Source organism: Aspergillus aculeatus, assembly GCF_001890905.1.
Source record: "Aspergillus aculeatus ATCC 16872 unplaced genomic scaffold ASPACscaffold_1, whole genome shotgun sequence".
In the NCBI taxonomy this organism is placed as follows: Eukaryota; Fungi; Ascomycota; class Eurotiomycetes; order Eurotiales; family Aspergillaceae; genus Aspergillus; species Aspergillus aculeatus.
Window position 1 is genome coordinate 2,584,354 of NW_017962976.1, and position 13,953 is coordinate 2,598,306.

The following is a 13,953-nucleotide window of genomic DNA, read 5'->3' on the forward strand; positions in this document are numbered from 1 at the left end:
AAGAAAAAAAAAAAAAAACAGAGATGCTGGCTTGTCTGTGTCGTCTTTTAGGCCCTTTTTTCCTTTCTTTCCTCGTCCGTGTTGGCAGCAGGTGCATCTGATGGTCCTCGTTTGGTATCACCGTGGTCCCTGTCACAGGAGAAACAGACAACTGGGGAATATTGGGATCTGGGAGGCAACAGATTGAGATAAAGACCAAGGAAACTCCTTGACCTCCATTGAAGAATTGCTCTCGAGCCCCCAAATCCAGACGTTCCTCTTGCCGCCATCCCATCAGGAAACCCATCAGAAACAGAAGCTTTCTCTCTCACACAAACCCTTTGGGCCGCCGTCGTCTCCCTCTCTTCTTTATATACCTGGGAAACATCAAGAGTGACTTCCACTACTTGACACAACGAAAACCCCTCATCTGACAACGCTCGATTGAACTTCATTGGCTTCTTGCTGCCCTTGGGCCTCCTTTCACCACTTGATCCTCTGTGATACTCTTCTCCTCTCACTGTCTTTCTCTGCCGCTTCTCCACCTCTGTCTCTGGATAGCAAGCCGGCCTGCCATGCCACCCAAGGGCCTTTACCACCCAGCTGCTCTCCCCGAAGCACGCGGGCTGAAGTATGACGAGTCCGACATGGCTCTCTTCCACGCCAAGCTCTCCTATCACTCCACTATCGAAGCCCGCATGGCATCCAAGGACTCCAATCTAGCATCAATCTCGGATGCCCAAGCGCGGATCCTCAAGCGCTGGGAGATGCTGAAACAGGTGGAGAAAGAGATGGCAGACAAGGGCAAGTCTCTGTCTCCCGCGGAAAGAAAGCAGCTCGCACAATACGAGTGGCGGTATAAACGACTGGAGGAGGTGGCGACCCAGAGCACTAGCTGATTGGAAAACAAAGAAATAACGATGAGAGAAAAACAAACCCCCATGAAATAAGGTCGCGCGCCGAAAGTGGGGAAAGATAGCATCACTGGCGTTGGTTTAGATGTGGATTCGAACAACGCACTGGTGTCAAGCTCAATTGCAAGTGAAGAGTGTGCGCGTTGTGCCCTAAAAGTAAATCCGGGAGTCGTTTCGGTCTCCTTGGTTTGGGTTTTGATTCTGTTATGTCCTTTCTTTTGGGAACTCTCCCCTCTCATTCTGTTTGTATGAGTTGAATGAAGGTTTTATCATCGGTCCCACCTCTGCTTCAAATGTGATGGAAGCTGCTCATGCTTCCTGAGTGACTGCAATGACCTCACCTTCCATAGTAAGTACACCCGTGAAGGTAGGGTGTCTCTCCTCCCTCGAGAAGCTCCCACATAGTTCATGAGGCGACAAAAAAGAAAAGAAAGAAAAAATAAAATATATTAAATCCTCGCGACGTCACCAATGTAACATAGCCTCTTCGAGTCGAACACAGCATCTTGCACTTACACTGTAAGTGTAACCAAGGAGGCGAAGCGGCCTCCCCCGCCCCGTTGTAAATCAAGTACTGTCCTTCGAGATCAGATCAAGTATATGTCTCAGAAAAGCCCCCCAGAAAAAGAACAATAAAGAATGAGAAGTATCCAGAAGTGGGGTCCGGGTGGCGTTCACGGCATCTTTCCCTTTCTTCTTTTTCTTTTGCCCCAATTTCCTTTCTCCTCTGTAGATAGATATATTGCTTCATCCGAGGGTCGAGTCACGTCACGCAAAAGCAATCGTGAACGGCTCGTCCTCCCTCCTCTCTGATGTCCTACATTGAGCACGCGACATGCCCTCTTCGACCTAGTAAGTCTTGCCACAATCCAGAATCCAGGGAAGTAGAAGGTTGTGTAAAGTCGCGGCGTGTGGTGTTGACGCACGCGCGCGCACTCCCCGTCTTGGAGGGTCAATTACCACATGCAGCACATCTTCCACCTCCGCCAGTAGAGGGGTTTATCCGAGGGAAACGACATGGACAAGAGGGGTTTGGTACTAGGAGCAGGAGCGGTGCGGCGAGGCGTGATGGAAAGGGGGAAAGTCACGGCACGGCAAGTTTCAGCACCACATACATTGCCTGACAAGATTTGATTTCTCCCCGAGGCATAATAGTAGCCGTGAAATGTGTTTCTTCTGAATGTTGGATCCCCCCCCCCCCCCTCATCTGAAAATAGAGTTGCAATTGAGGGTGTGTGTTCCCCTCGGAAAGATGCGAACGTCGGAGACCTCCGAACGGGATCCCAAGGGGCAGAAGAGGTGGGTGGGCCCGGGTGTGGGTGTCAGTCGCTTGTGGACAGCTTCTGATTGAGATGTCGGTTGAGGTCGGATCCTATAGCTATATCTGTTAGCAATTGAGCAGGAGAACGAGGGAAGGTTCAAATCAATATACCTGTTATCATCCAGCAAGATCACGCAGTTGAATGTCGAAGATGAAGGTGGAAACAACAAGTGAGTTGGAGAAGATTAAAGTGGGGAAAGGCCTGCGATGAAGCGATAAGATCGAGTAATGCGGGAAAATCGGCGGGGGGGGCAATTCCTTATCGCTCGCGCGCTGTATCGGGAATCGGCTCTTCTGCCCCTCCTGACGTCGTGTATATAAAAAGCCATACAATTCCTCCACTTCAACAGTTCCTCTTCCTCCTCCACACCAATTCCTCTCCGTTCTTTTCAATCCCTCTAACACCTCTTAAAAAGCCCACTCTACCTATTTCACAGTCACAAAAAACCCCCCTCCCACCATGGCCACCACCGAATCCCCCTACATCCCCGGCCCCGAAATCGACAGCACCTTCGCACACACGACCAACCTGGCCTCCGCGGCCCTGAACACGCGCATCCTCGCCTGCAGCAACGAATACTTCGCCGCGGCGTCGAACCTCCTCACGCCGACGGCGCCCATCAACCGGCCGGGCGTCTTCATCCACACGGGCGCCTGGTACGACGGGTGGGAGACGCGGCGCCACAACCCGGACCCCTACGACTGGGTGGTGATCAAGCTGGGGACGGCGCGCGCCGCCATCCAGGGCGTCGAGGTCGACACGGGCTTCTTTGTCGGCAACTACGGCGAGAAGGCCGAGGTGCAGGCCACGTGCTCCGACGCCGACGACGCCGTCCTCGCGGACCCCAGCTACGCCGGCTGGACCACCATCCTTCCACCCCAGCCCTGTGGGCCCTCGCAGCGCCGCGCCTGGAGGGTTCCCGGATTTGATCCCAAGAACCCCACACCCTACACCCATGTGCGCCTGCTCATGTACCCCGATGGGGGGTTTGGGCGGTTGAGGCTGTATGGTCATGCGATTCCGGCGGCGCGCGGGGAGAGGGTGGCTGTCGCTGGTGCCCAAGACGAGGAAGAGGAGGAGCTGTCGTCGGCGTTGTGCGGGGGTCTGGCGCTGGCGGCCTCGGATCAGCATTATACCCCGTGCTCAAATCTGTTGCTGCCCGGCCGCGGGAAGGATATGGGCGATGGGTGGGAGACGGCGCGGTCGCGCGCCCCGGGCCATGTCGACTGGGCCATTGTGCAGCTGGGGTTGCCGGGCGCCGTGTCCAGGGTCGTCGTCGATACCAAGGACTTCCGGGGCAATTTCCCCCGCGTGGTGCGCGTGCACGGCTTGGTGCAGGGGGAGGGTGGCGAGGACGGCCCCGTCGCCGTGCCCGCCCATGATCATCCCGGCTGGGTGGAGATTGTCAAGGGCGACCAGCGCTGTCAGGCCGATACCGAGCATGTCTTCCAGGGTGCGGATTTGGCCGCGGGTGTCGATGCCCAGGCGTTCACCCATGTGAAGTTGACGCTCGTGCCGGACGGTGGCGTGAAGCGCTTCCGGGTCTTTGGCAGACGGGCCTAGGCCGAGGCTTGTGATGAGCGGTGCCTTCTGTTTAGTATCTTCAGCGTGGTAAATTGCAAATAATGAGAGATACGATCCTACATAAATACATTATTCAAAAGATCATGTACCGGAGAGGGGAGGTTTCCAGTAGTGATGTGTTTTCGACATTCGCCTATGCATAAATTATACTGAAAAAAAGAAAAACAAAACAGGAACAACGTTAAGCTCCGTATAAATCATCGTTATAGCTTGCTAGCAGCCAGACTAGGTAGGGTATATCACTATAAAAATTCAATAATCTACTTCATCGTGAGGGATCACAATCAATTGATCGACAACAGTGGAGACGCCGCGAAAATAACACATGCTCTGTTGGGGGTTGCAAATACAATTCCAGAAGGGTAGAAAGGTCATGCTCATGAAAAGCTGGTATCGGTATCGGTATCGGTGTCGGTGTCGGTATTGGGAAAAGGCAGAAGAAGAAAGATGGAGGGATTTTCTCAACACGGATTCCCTGAAAGAACAAACTGACGCCATGAACAAGTCCGCTGGTCCAAGGAACAACACAACAAGCATGAAAACCCCCGCCCCGTGTGAATGCTGAAAGGTATCAATTCGAACCGGCATGCCGAATGCAAACAAATGCCATGGAGGAACGTGGTCACAACCGTGATAAGTGTGGCGTAGAAAGCAATATTAATCAAGACTCGAAATATCATCCGGGGCGCCGTTCCGTCCGATACTTCGTTCCCGGTCCCAAACAAAAAAAGAAAAAGAGACGAAAGATATTATAGACCCCCTTGGCACAAAGCGGATAAATCGGGTTTGAATACGTAACAGTACATTGTGGCACTTTCTGACTGCCGCTGCCGGAGGTTGGAGAAGCGCAGAAAGTTGTGAGGAGACAAAAGAGGAATTGCCGACGTGCGATCAAGGACGGTTCACGCTGGCGGAAGCATCTACTCGGAGCGGAACTTCTCCGCATTCTCGGCCTTGAGGCGGTCCCGTAGAAGAAGTAATGGCCGATTGGGGTCCAGGAGCCCCATCATCATCTTGCCCAGTTCATTGTGTTTGATGGGTTTGGTGACATAGTCGTTGAAGCCAGCACGTGCGGCATCTTCGATCTGATCTGTCATCGCGTTGGCCGAAAGGGCCATGATCGGGATTTGTGGATAGTGGTTCTTTGATTCCCAAGCACGAATGTCACGGCACGTCTCGTAGCCGTTCTTGATGGGCATTTGGATGTCGCACTGCAGGTCGTGTCAGCGAACTTGGAATCACTGAGTCCGCTTGCTGGGATGTCTTTCACTTACAATGATGAGAGAGTAGTATCCTGGTTCCTTGGAAAACACCATTTCTGTACACTCTTGTCCATTTGTGGCTGTCTCCGCCATGACCTTGATCTTGTCGAGGTATTTCATCATCACCTGAAACACGTTAGCATACAATGTGAAGCACAGCGAATTCCACATGTATTCACACTTACCATACGGTTCGTATCATCATCCTCAACAAGTAGCACTCGGTAACCCTTGTTGCCGATGACCTCTTTCACCATCTTCGACATGGTCTTGAAATTGTTGTTGATTTCCCGGGCCATATCCTGGTTCCTGTCCTTGCTCAAATCGCGTCGATTGTCGGGATCAAATATCGAGGAAAAGGCGGACGGCTTCACCGGTTTCGGAACAGTGTATATACGTCTCCCGCTAGAGGCCAACTCCTTAATCCTAGCATTGATTTGTCGCTTCTGATACAGATCGGAAATGATGACCAGACTTGGTGCGGTCTCCAACTCGCACTCGGAGACATAATGCATCATATCCAGAACGTCATCCACATTGGGCAGGTTGAGGACCAAATGGGTAAGCTTCGTGACATCACTGACCGAATCCCTCCAATCTTCCACATCAGGGGTGGAAGTGATAGAGAAGGGGACTTCCAGAGGGACCACCTGCTCGATGTGTTGCTTGATAGCTTGGCGGGTATTGTCCAGAGGACAAAGGATAAGGATCGAGTAAGAGCTGGGTAAAGGCTGCGCGTCCGACCCGGTGTACTCCGTAGGCTTGGTCGAGACAAATGATTCTTGCGAGGGTGAGGAGGAAGATTGCGCCATTGGCTGCGAGATATCGCCGCTTGAGAGGGCCGACTTGGAGTTGTCAAGCCTTGCCAACGGATCCAGCGTGTAGGGGTCTGGGGTGGGAAGAGCTGAGGAGATCGGAGACCTCTCGGAGAAGTTGATCGAAGGAAAGCGTATAGGGGTTTCGTAGCTCGTCTGTGATTGGGTTAAAGAGGTCTCAAGAGTAGAGGAGAAATCGGCTGCGTCGGGTCCTCTGCTATCCATAGAGTCCTTCCTGAACAGCATCTTCTGCAGCGGATTCGGCTTGAGGTGCTCGAGGAAGACGTCAGAAGTGCTGGACGATTGACGGACAAGCCGCGGCTCGTCAGGAGTTGGAGGTGGAGGAGCGTCGACTTTAACATAGAACGAGAATTTGGCACCTTGCCCTTCCTTACTGGTGGGCGTCAACTTGCCGCCATGCATTTCGACAAGCTGTTTCGACAAAAATAGCCCGAGACCGCTACCCGCATGCTGCTGAGAGCCGTTCTGTCCCAGTTGACTGAACCTCTGCATCAATCGCTCTGCATCCCTGACGCTGAAACCTTTACCGGTATCCACAACGTCGAAATTCAACAACAACTCCGTGGACTTGGGAGTAGTCGGGGCACCATCATAGATGGAGCAGCATATATGGATCTCACCCTGAGCAGTAAACTTGACTGCGTTGCCGACAAGGTTGATGAGGACCTGTCGTATACGGAACCTGTCTCCGATAACCATGGGTGGCACATTTGCGTCCATCAAATAGTTGATTTCAAGGCCCTTGTCGATCGCCCTAGACGAGACCGTGTCGATGACATCCTCAATCACAGACCGTACATGGAACCATGAGTTGACCATTGTCATTTTTCCGGCTTCCACCCTAGAAACGTCCAGAATGTTATCAACCAGCTCTCGAAGGTTGGTTGAGCTATTCTGGATAGTGTCGAGCATACGTCTCTGATCAGTGTCGAGCTGGGTGTCGAGAATGAAAGGGATGGTGCCCAGGATACCATTCAGCGGAGTGCGAATTTCGTGAGACATGTTGCTGAAAAACTTCGTCTTCGATTCCATCTGGTTATTGAGTTGCTGCATGGCCTTATTGAGTTCGCGTTCGAGATTCTTGCGGTCATTGATGTCCGTGCATGTACCGTACCATGAAGCTTCTCCTTCTCCGCTTCCAAAACTGCTAGTCTCGACACAAACCAGACGAACAAGATGCCATCTGAAATCCCCGCCCCTGGAGCGAAGCCTTATTTCGGTAGAGTAAAAGACACGTCCATTTTCGTCCCTCTGCACAGAGGCGACTCCACGCCTCACAAGTTCTTCCAAAGCAGGTGTAACGCCCTGGCCAAATTGACTGTCTTGTGAGACAGCCTTCCGTATGGCTTCCGCTGCACTTTCGCCGGGTTCGGCTGTGGACTCGATTTTCTGCGGCTCAGAAAGGTAGAGGGAAAGAAGGCCACATTTCTCCAAATCATCGGTGTGGACGTGCTTGGCGAAGCCGAAGTTCAGCGCTTCCTCCAGCTTTTGACCGGTGTAGAGGTGCCATTGCTCATTGACGAAAATGAGGCCCCTATACTCTGTAGCCTCGAAGACAATCTGGGGGATGGAGTTGGAGAAGGCTCGATATTTAGCATCGGTCGCGAATTTCTCTCTCTCTTGCGCAGCTTTCAATTCGGCAATATGTTGCTCGTGTATGTCAAGAAACGATCCGATCCAGTAAAGCACTTCCCCGGTGGAAGATAGCAAAGGGTTTGCCCGGAAAATGAACCATCGATATGCCGACTCGTCATTAAAGCGTTTAACCCGGACCCGTTCCGTAAATTGTGACCCTGTACGTAATGCGTTCGCCCATTCCTGAGACATGTGCTCTCTTTCGCTGCTATGAATATTCTGCCAAACGTCTCGCAATCTCTGCTCTTGAGGCTGACTCCTTCGGTAGGCATCGAATTTCGAGTTGGTCCATATTACTTCTCCGCTCTGGGGTTTCGCAAGGAAAAGATGTAAGGGCACCGAGTTCAGCATGAGTTGCGCCACTGTATCAGAGAATGGACGGGGTAGTTCGCGTTGCAGCTGGGCGTAGAAGGAATTCGTTGAGGGATGGCGGGAGGCAGTCTGCGTTGGTGATATTACCTGAGGTCCCTTCACATCCTGCAGAGGAGATACAACGCCTGGACTCTGGTCTTGCGGTGTGGCGTCTTCCTCGGCAGACTTGCTTACGAGTCTCCCGGGTGACGTGGGGGTTGATGATGCCATGTTCTGTCTCATCTTAGTCAATCTGTTCCGATGCTGAGTGATGGCATCCCGAAAACTTTTCGACTGGTGCACGTTGAAGTAGCCATCGGGATTATCGGTCCCTGTCTTAGGTACCACCCCAGGTGATTCGCAGAAATTGCTGCCTCCTGACGCAACATGACCGAGATCGACCCCAGGTGTTCCAAGATTAGATAGCGATGGGCTGAGCTTGGTAGAACTCGACCTTTCTTCTGGACTTGAGATACTAGCTCGAGCTGACAAAGAGCCATCGTCGGCTATCGTATAGCTCACATGGCCACTGAGGCCCGCGACCAGTTCCAGCTCGCTGCTTTCATCAGAAAAAGTTCCGCCGAGTCCCAGGAGCTGGCCATAGCGGGGAGCCTCGAGCCGCGAAGTGACTTGGCGCTCAAGCTGGCTGTAGTGTTGCGCGAGACAGAACGAAGTGGTGAGGTGAGGCATAAGATACGATAACGATCTTCTCAAGTTCGTGGGGTAAGGAATAATGGGAGACAATATGGAGATCACGGCGACCGGGAATCGTAAGGTGGATGGCGAAGGATCCTTGGCGCGACCGACATGCAAAAGAGGAATGTGAACCACCGACTTGGCCAGGTCGACGCCAATGGCTTCCAGTGGCCCCAAATTCGAATAATCCTGAGGGGGAGGATTCTTCGCGAATGCGCTTTCATCAACAGCGTGACTGACAAAGAATGGATTCTGCTCCGCATGAGAGCGAGGTGCGGGCGATGGAGCCGGGGACTGAGACCAAGGAGACGGTGGCACCTGTTCATACTCATCAAACAATTCCATAGACGGGGTCACCCTAGCCTTGAGCAGACCAGGATTGGATACCGCTCGCGTTCGAGCTGTAGATGATTTATTGGAGGAATTCGGTTCGACAGTTGGGGTAGCCTGAGGTTTGTCTTCTGGGGTTTCGAGAGGATCTCCTTGACCTGGACGATCAGCCGGCCCCTCTGAATACTCTCTTGTCAAAACAACAGGATCGGTGCGCCCGAAGAGCTTTACCACCCCAGTTCTCTTGATTAGCGGGTCGGATTCGACTTCCAGCGGTCGGGGCACGGGAAAAACTGCTTGGCGATAGTTTGATAGTCCAATCGACGACACCGGTTCGTTGGTTGGAGTTCCAATCTCGGGATCTGCTTGCTTGTTCTCTGTCTTCGGTAGACAATCGATACTTTCGTCTCCTTGAGATTCCGCATCGCGCCAGTCTGATTGTTTCCGTTCCTTTCCAAAGCCAGCGAACGAGTGCCGTGCTAAAAGGGACGGTCGCTTCGGTGAATGAGCAGCCCTTGACCCATTCAAAAGAGCTTCTGCGACGAGTCCTTTCTTCCTCCCTGTTCCTTCGCTGCTCTCCTTTGCGAGGTTATTGCCGCTCGAAGTGACCTCACTTGGTAGTCGATCCGTTCGCATGTCTTCCGTGTCGGTAGGTACGGCGTCCGGGTCAAAGACCGCTTTCTGGCCCCATGGAACATTCTCCAAATCCGTCGCGTCTCCCGGTACGGCCAGCGATGCTCTCTCTGCTCCGTAGTGCGTCTGCAAAATCTGGACTATGTTCGCCCACCATGCATCTAACCCGGGATCCGCGTTCAACTGCAGAGTAAGTTCATACAGATTGGGACTCGGGTAGGCGGGGTCCTCAGGTACAGGCCTATAATGAGGGGGCAAGAATACACCTTGAGGATGTGTCGCAGCAGATTCTAGATCGTCCGGGACATCGGAGGGCCCCATCCGGGCCTTCATCTTATCTGCCGGCAGGGTCAACTTGAAACCATTGTGATTGAACGCGGAGTCCCGTGCTGCTCTCGTTGAAAACTGCGACTCCATCCTCGGAAAAGGGTAAGAAGGAGTTGGTCCGGGGAGGTTGTCGGGAGAGGTGTTGGAATCCATGGCTCTGATTGTGCCGCCAGAACCAGTGGAGTCGGAGTATGATGCGGAAGGCAATGCTCCCGCCGTTGAGAGGGTTTTCGCAAACGAGACATTGAGGGGTCGCTTCCTGGTTGACTCTGTGGTGCTCTGTGGTGCGGGATCGGTTTGCGATGTAGAGATCTCTCGAGCAGCCGAGGAGGGTTGGTTTTGAGATTGTTGCATTTGTTGATAGACCAGTAATTCTTCCATCTGCCTCCGGAGTTCCTTGAGGGTCTGCAGACTGCGCCCTTGATCTTCCTGGGTTCCTTTTCCCGCTTCAGGACTTTCTTTTTTCGGAGGCGACGGGATGTGACATGCGGTCGCAGTCTGTTCGTGCGATATAGAGGAAGAGTGAGAGTTAGCATTCCACGTACTTTTCTCCAACGGCGCATCTCCATCAATTGCATAGTGAACATCATGGACAGAAATAGAATTGGTTGACTGCAGGGAAGGTCGACAATGGGATTGGGGCGCGGCGACAGGCGAAGGGGCCTCGGCCGGCGATGGAAGCGGAGGTGTCTTCATGCTGTTAACTTCGCCCATCCTAATTTCTCCCTCCACCGCCGGTCACAAATCAATTCTCCTGGGCGAATCCAACTCCACGGGAGCCAACTGAGGCACTCATCTCTCGGACAAAACGGTCCGCAATCAGAATTCGTGGAGGAGGCGAGAGGAGATTGGAGAGGGAGCAGTTGGGTGAAAATAGTGAAAATATGCAGAAGACGCGAAAACCGAACGAGCAATCGAAGCGAGGATCCGAACGGTCGAAAGACAAAAAGAGAGTATTGGATGCTATTGGAGCGGGATGGTGTATATAGCGCACACGGTGAAGAACCCGACGAGCGAAAAGAAAAGGGGTGGTGTGGATTGGCTCGAAATTCAAGGCAGTCGAAGGGGGTTGGGGGGGGGGGGAGGGGGGCGCTTGATTCTGCGACCAGAAAAAACGTCCGGGATGCGTTTTCTTGGGCCGAGATATGGGGCGTAGGCAAGAAGAGAAAGGAATATACAAGAGGGGAAAAAAAACGGAAAAAAGAGACACGAAGGGGAGGAGGAAATGAAAATGGCAGACGAACGATTTTTTTCCGAAAATGGGCCGTTAGAAAGAAGGTGACTAAAGCGGTGTATATCGGATGGTGGTTATGGGGAGGGAGGAGTGGGAGGGGGGGGGGCAAGAAGTGGGTGTTGGTGGTGGTGGTGATGATGGGTGGGTGGGTATTGATAGAAGAGATGAGATGAATTGGGATAGGATAAATGGAATGGGGTTTAGGACTCGCAGTAGTGGTAGTGATAGTAGCAGTAGGAGCAGTAGTAGTAGCAATACCAGCACAACCAGTAATAGAGTGTTGGGTTTAGGTGGTGAAAGGAGATTAGGAAAAAGGCTCAAATTGATCTGACCTTGCCTAGTTGTAAAAGCAGAATGAAGCACTGGCAGCAGGTTCTACTGCTATGCTAAAATGCTAGTACAATAATGAGAAATAATGTATTGACCCAGCCAGCAAGAGATCGTCGATTTGTGCTGGCAAAGTTCAAGATGTGGAAATGGTCCGTCGCCCCGGGGGGGGGGGAAAGGCAAGTGGAAAGTTCCAAGCTATGACGTAGTTAAGGCAAGCCCTGGACTGGGCTAGGCTGGATGAATGGGGGGAGAGGGGAGGGAGGAGATGAGGAAAAAAGGGAACAAGAGCGAAAGTAAGGGAAAAACCCGAGGGCTGTTTTCGGCACTTGTCTACTATTAATCTTCTCCAGTCAAAAGACGTCTCCTAGATGAAGTCTGTCTTTGGGGCTGAATAGATGATATTTCAGTAGAGGTCACAGCTGATTGATTGTCTGGTCTTAATAATGACTGGCAAACAATCCCATCAAGCCGCCGCAAATAGTCAAGTGTGGGAGAGACAGGAGAGAAAAGAACAAACTGCAGAATTGAAGACAGATCGGGAGGGAAGTAGGATAGTCCGCTACGGGGAGAGCGAAAGCAACCTACAAGGAAATCAGTCGCAAGAAGAGAAAGGATGGGCAAATCAAGTAACCAAGTACCCTACTGTGGTAGTCCGTCTACTGCCTTGCCTAGTCTCGGTAGGAGCGGGCAAAAGGTCAAGAATTCAAGAATGAAGGAAAAGACCTGGCTGGACTTGCAAGGCCTTGTGTTGACTAAAACAGATCTCAAAGTCCCACTAAGCAATGAACAAGGTTCTTGGTATATTATCTGCAATACATTATGCATTGTGGTGTATAGTAAGTAGAGCAGCAGCAGCAGCACGAGTGTACAGTACATGATAATAACCTCAGGAACCTTACCCCTCTAAATGATGCCACATTCAAATTAGTCGCGGGACCGACAAATGCTGGATGACATTGACATACCTGAAAGTAGACTAGTGTAAGGGCAGCCCCCGTCTTTGAGTTTGCATCAAGTAAGCAAGCCCTCTCCGCCCATGCCGCCACCATCATCATCATTACTACTAAGTATCATCCTCTGTAGTACAGAGTAACTACAGTACTCTTAATAATAGACCACTGCTTGCTTATCCTCCGGTAACTAACCGTTCTGCATTCCACCTTTCATCGCGAAGGGGTTCAATGATTCCAACTGTGGCGCCCTGATCACGGTGGAGCACCACAGTAGCTGCTCGCTCATGGCTGCATCATGAGCCGCGACAGATGCCTGTCCTCTGCACTGTACTATGCTGTACCCACCCTCCTTGATCACGAGCCACTTGCCGCGATGCCTAAGGCTGAAAACTCCTCCACTGTCTTCCCCCTCACCTGAAAGCCTCAAGTTCTCTTTTCCGGATACTGGGTCCTTCCACTGTGTAGCAAGCAAATGGGACGTCTTACAGCTGCGAATAGTGGACGAAGAACAAAAATCAGAACAAAATGGATAGGTCGATTTTCCGTCATACTACTTTCGTACTAACTTGGTAGGCTTTGCCGCTTTATGTGAAATGACCCTGTTAGGCGATCCCCGAGATCCTCAAGAATGGTTCGTGAGGCACGCGATCTGCGCAATAACCATTAACAGACCATGTGTTCGCTTCACTTCTAGACCTTCTGAAGGTAGCGACTGGAGTCTTGCTTGCATCACTGATGGCATTTCTCCTGATCTGTCTAGCCGAGTTTTGGTTAATAGGCTGGGTCCTCCGCAATAATAGCTATACCCAGTGTCCATCGCGACATTTTATATACCGTCGTCCTCCTGACACTGCGTTGATGACCCCGAGGACGATTTCGTAAGGTATCTTACACTACTACTAATCTTCTTGTGAGCTTTGGATTTTTGACTTCTGCATATGAGCTTTTACACCCACTAGGATGTAGCTCAAAGAGTGCACTAGAAGAGGCCTGCTCTAAACACCTCAAGAAAATCCCGAGCAAACCCGCGCAAACCCGGGGTTTAGAGCTAGAATGATGATCGCAGAAGAGAGTCTCGCTCGCTCGGCGATGGTTGCTGAGGCGAAGCGATGACGGCATGGAACCGTCAGTGTTCAGTGTTGCCGCGTGGGTTGGCAGTCTCCCAAGCATTTGGTACCATGGGAGTCAGCCAGGCTAGCATACTTTATCTCCTGCTCAGACACTCAGCTCCAGGGAGCTACCAGTAGCTAACTGGGAAACACACAGCCTGCAGCGGAAGAGTCCATCCACGTATCACTTTCGGTAGTTCGTCTGCAGCTGTACTGTACCTACTCCGTACCGTGCAGCGGACCCCATTTCTTGCTGCTGGCGCTGCAATGCTTACTTGTTTGACTAATGTAAGTGCAGGAACCTGACGATCTTAAAACCGATGGTATGACGAAGCCGTGTTCCATGTCGGCGATGGAACACGTGGGAGGGGAGACACACTCTAGTACTAAGTACTTACTCACACCCTGAACATACGGTACATTGAAACATGTTGTCGTAGTCCTTGTCCAAGGGAATT

At 51.9% G+C, this 13,953-nt stretch overlaps 3 protein-coding genes across 3 annotated transcripts; 2 read left to right on the top strand and 1 right to left on the bottom strand.

The window, feature by feature from the left end:
* Positions 1-554: 554 nt before the first annotated feature.
* Positions 555-878, top strand: ASPACDRAFT_38613 (uncharacterized protein; the record flags this gene model as incomplete). Its single annotated transcript, XM_020200472.1, has 1 exon — positions 555-878. The coding sequence occupies one exon, from the start codon at positions 555-557 to the stop codon at positions 876-878; it is 324 nt and encodes a 107-aa protein (XP_020061384.1).
* A 1,714-nt stretch (positions 879-2,592) lies between these two features.
* Positions 2,593-3,861, top strand: ASPACDRAFT_110173 (allantoicase). The gene has a single exon (XM_020195457.1). It carries the CDS (start codon positions 2,675-2,677, stop codon positions 3,776-3,778), a length of 1,104 nt encoding a protein of 367 aa, XP_020061385.1. The 5' UTR covers positions 2,593-2,674; the 3' UTR covers positions 3,779-3,861.
* Positions 3,862-4,719: 858 nt separating this feature from the next.
* On the bottom strand, positions 4,720-10,565 carry pkhB (putative sensor histidine kinase/response regulator; the record flags this gene model as incomplete). Its single annotated transcript, XM_020198907.1, has 3 exons — positions 4,720-5,010; positions 5,074-5,187; positions 5,247-10,565. The coding sequence occupies 3 exons, from the start codon at positions 10,563-10,565 to the stop codon at positions 4,720-4,722; spliced, it is 5,724 nt and encodes a 1,907-aa protein (XP_020061386.1).
* Positions 10,566-13,953: the final 3,388 nt, after the last annotated feature.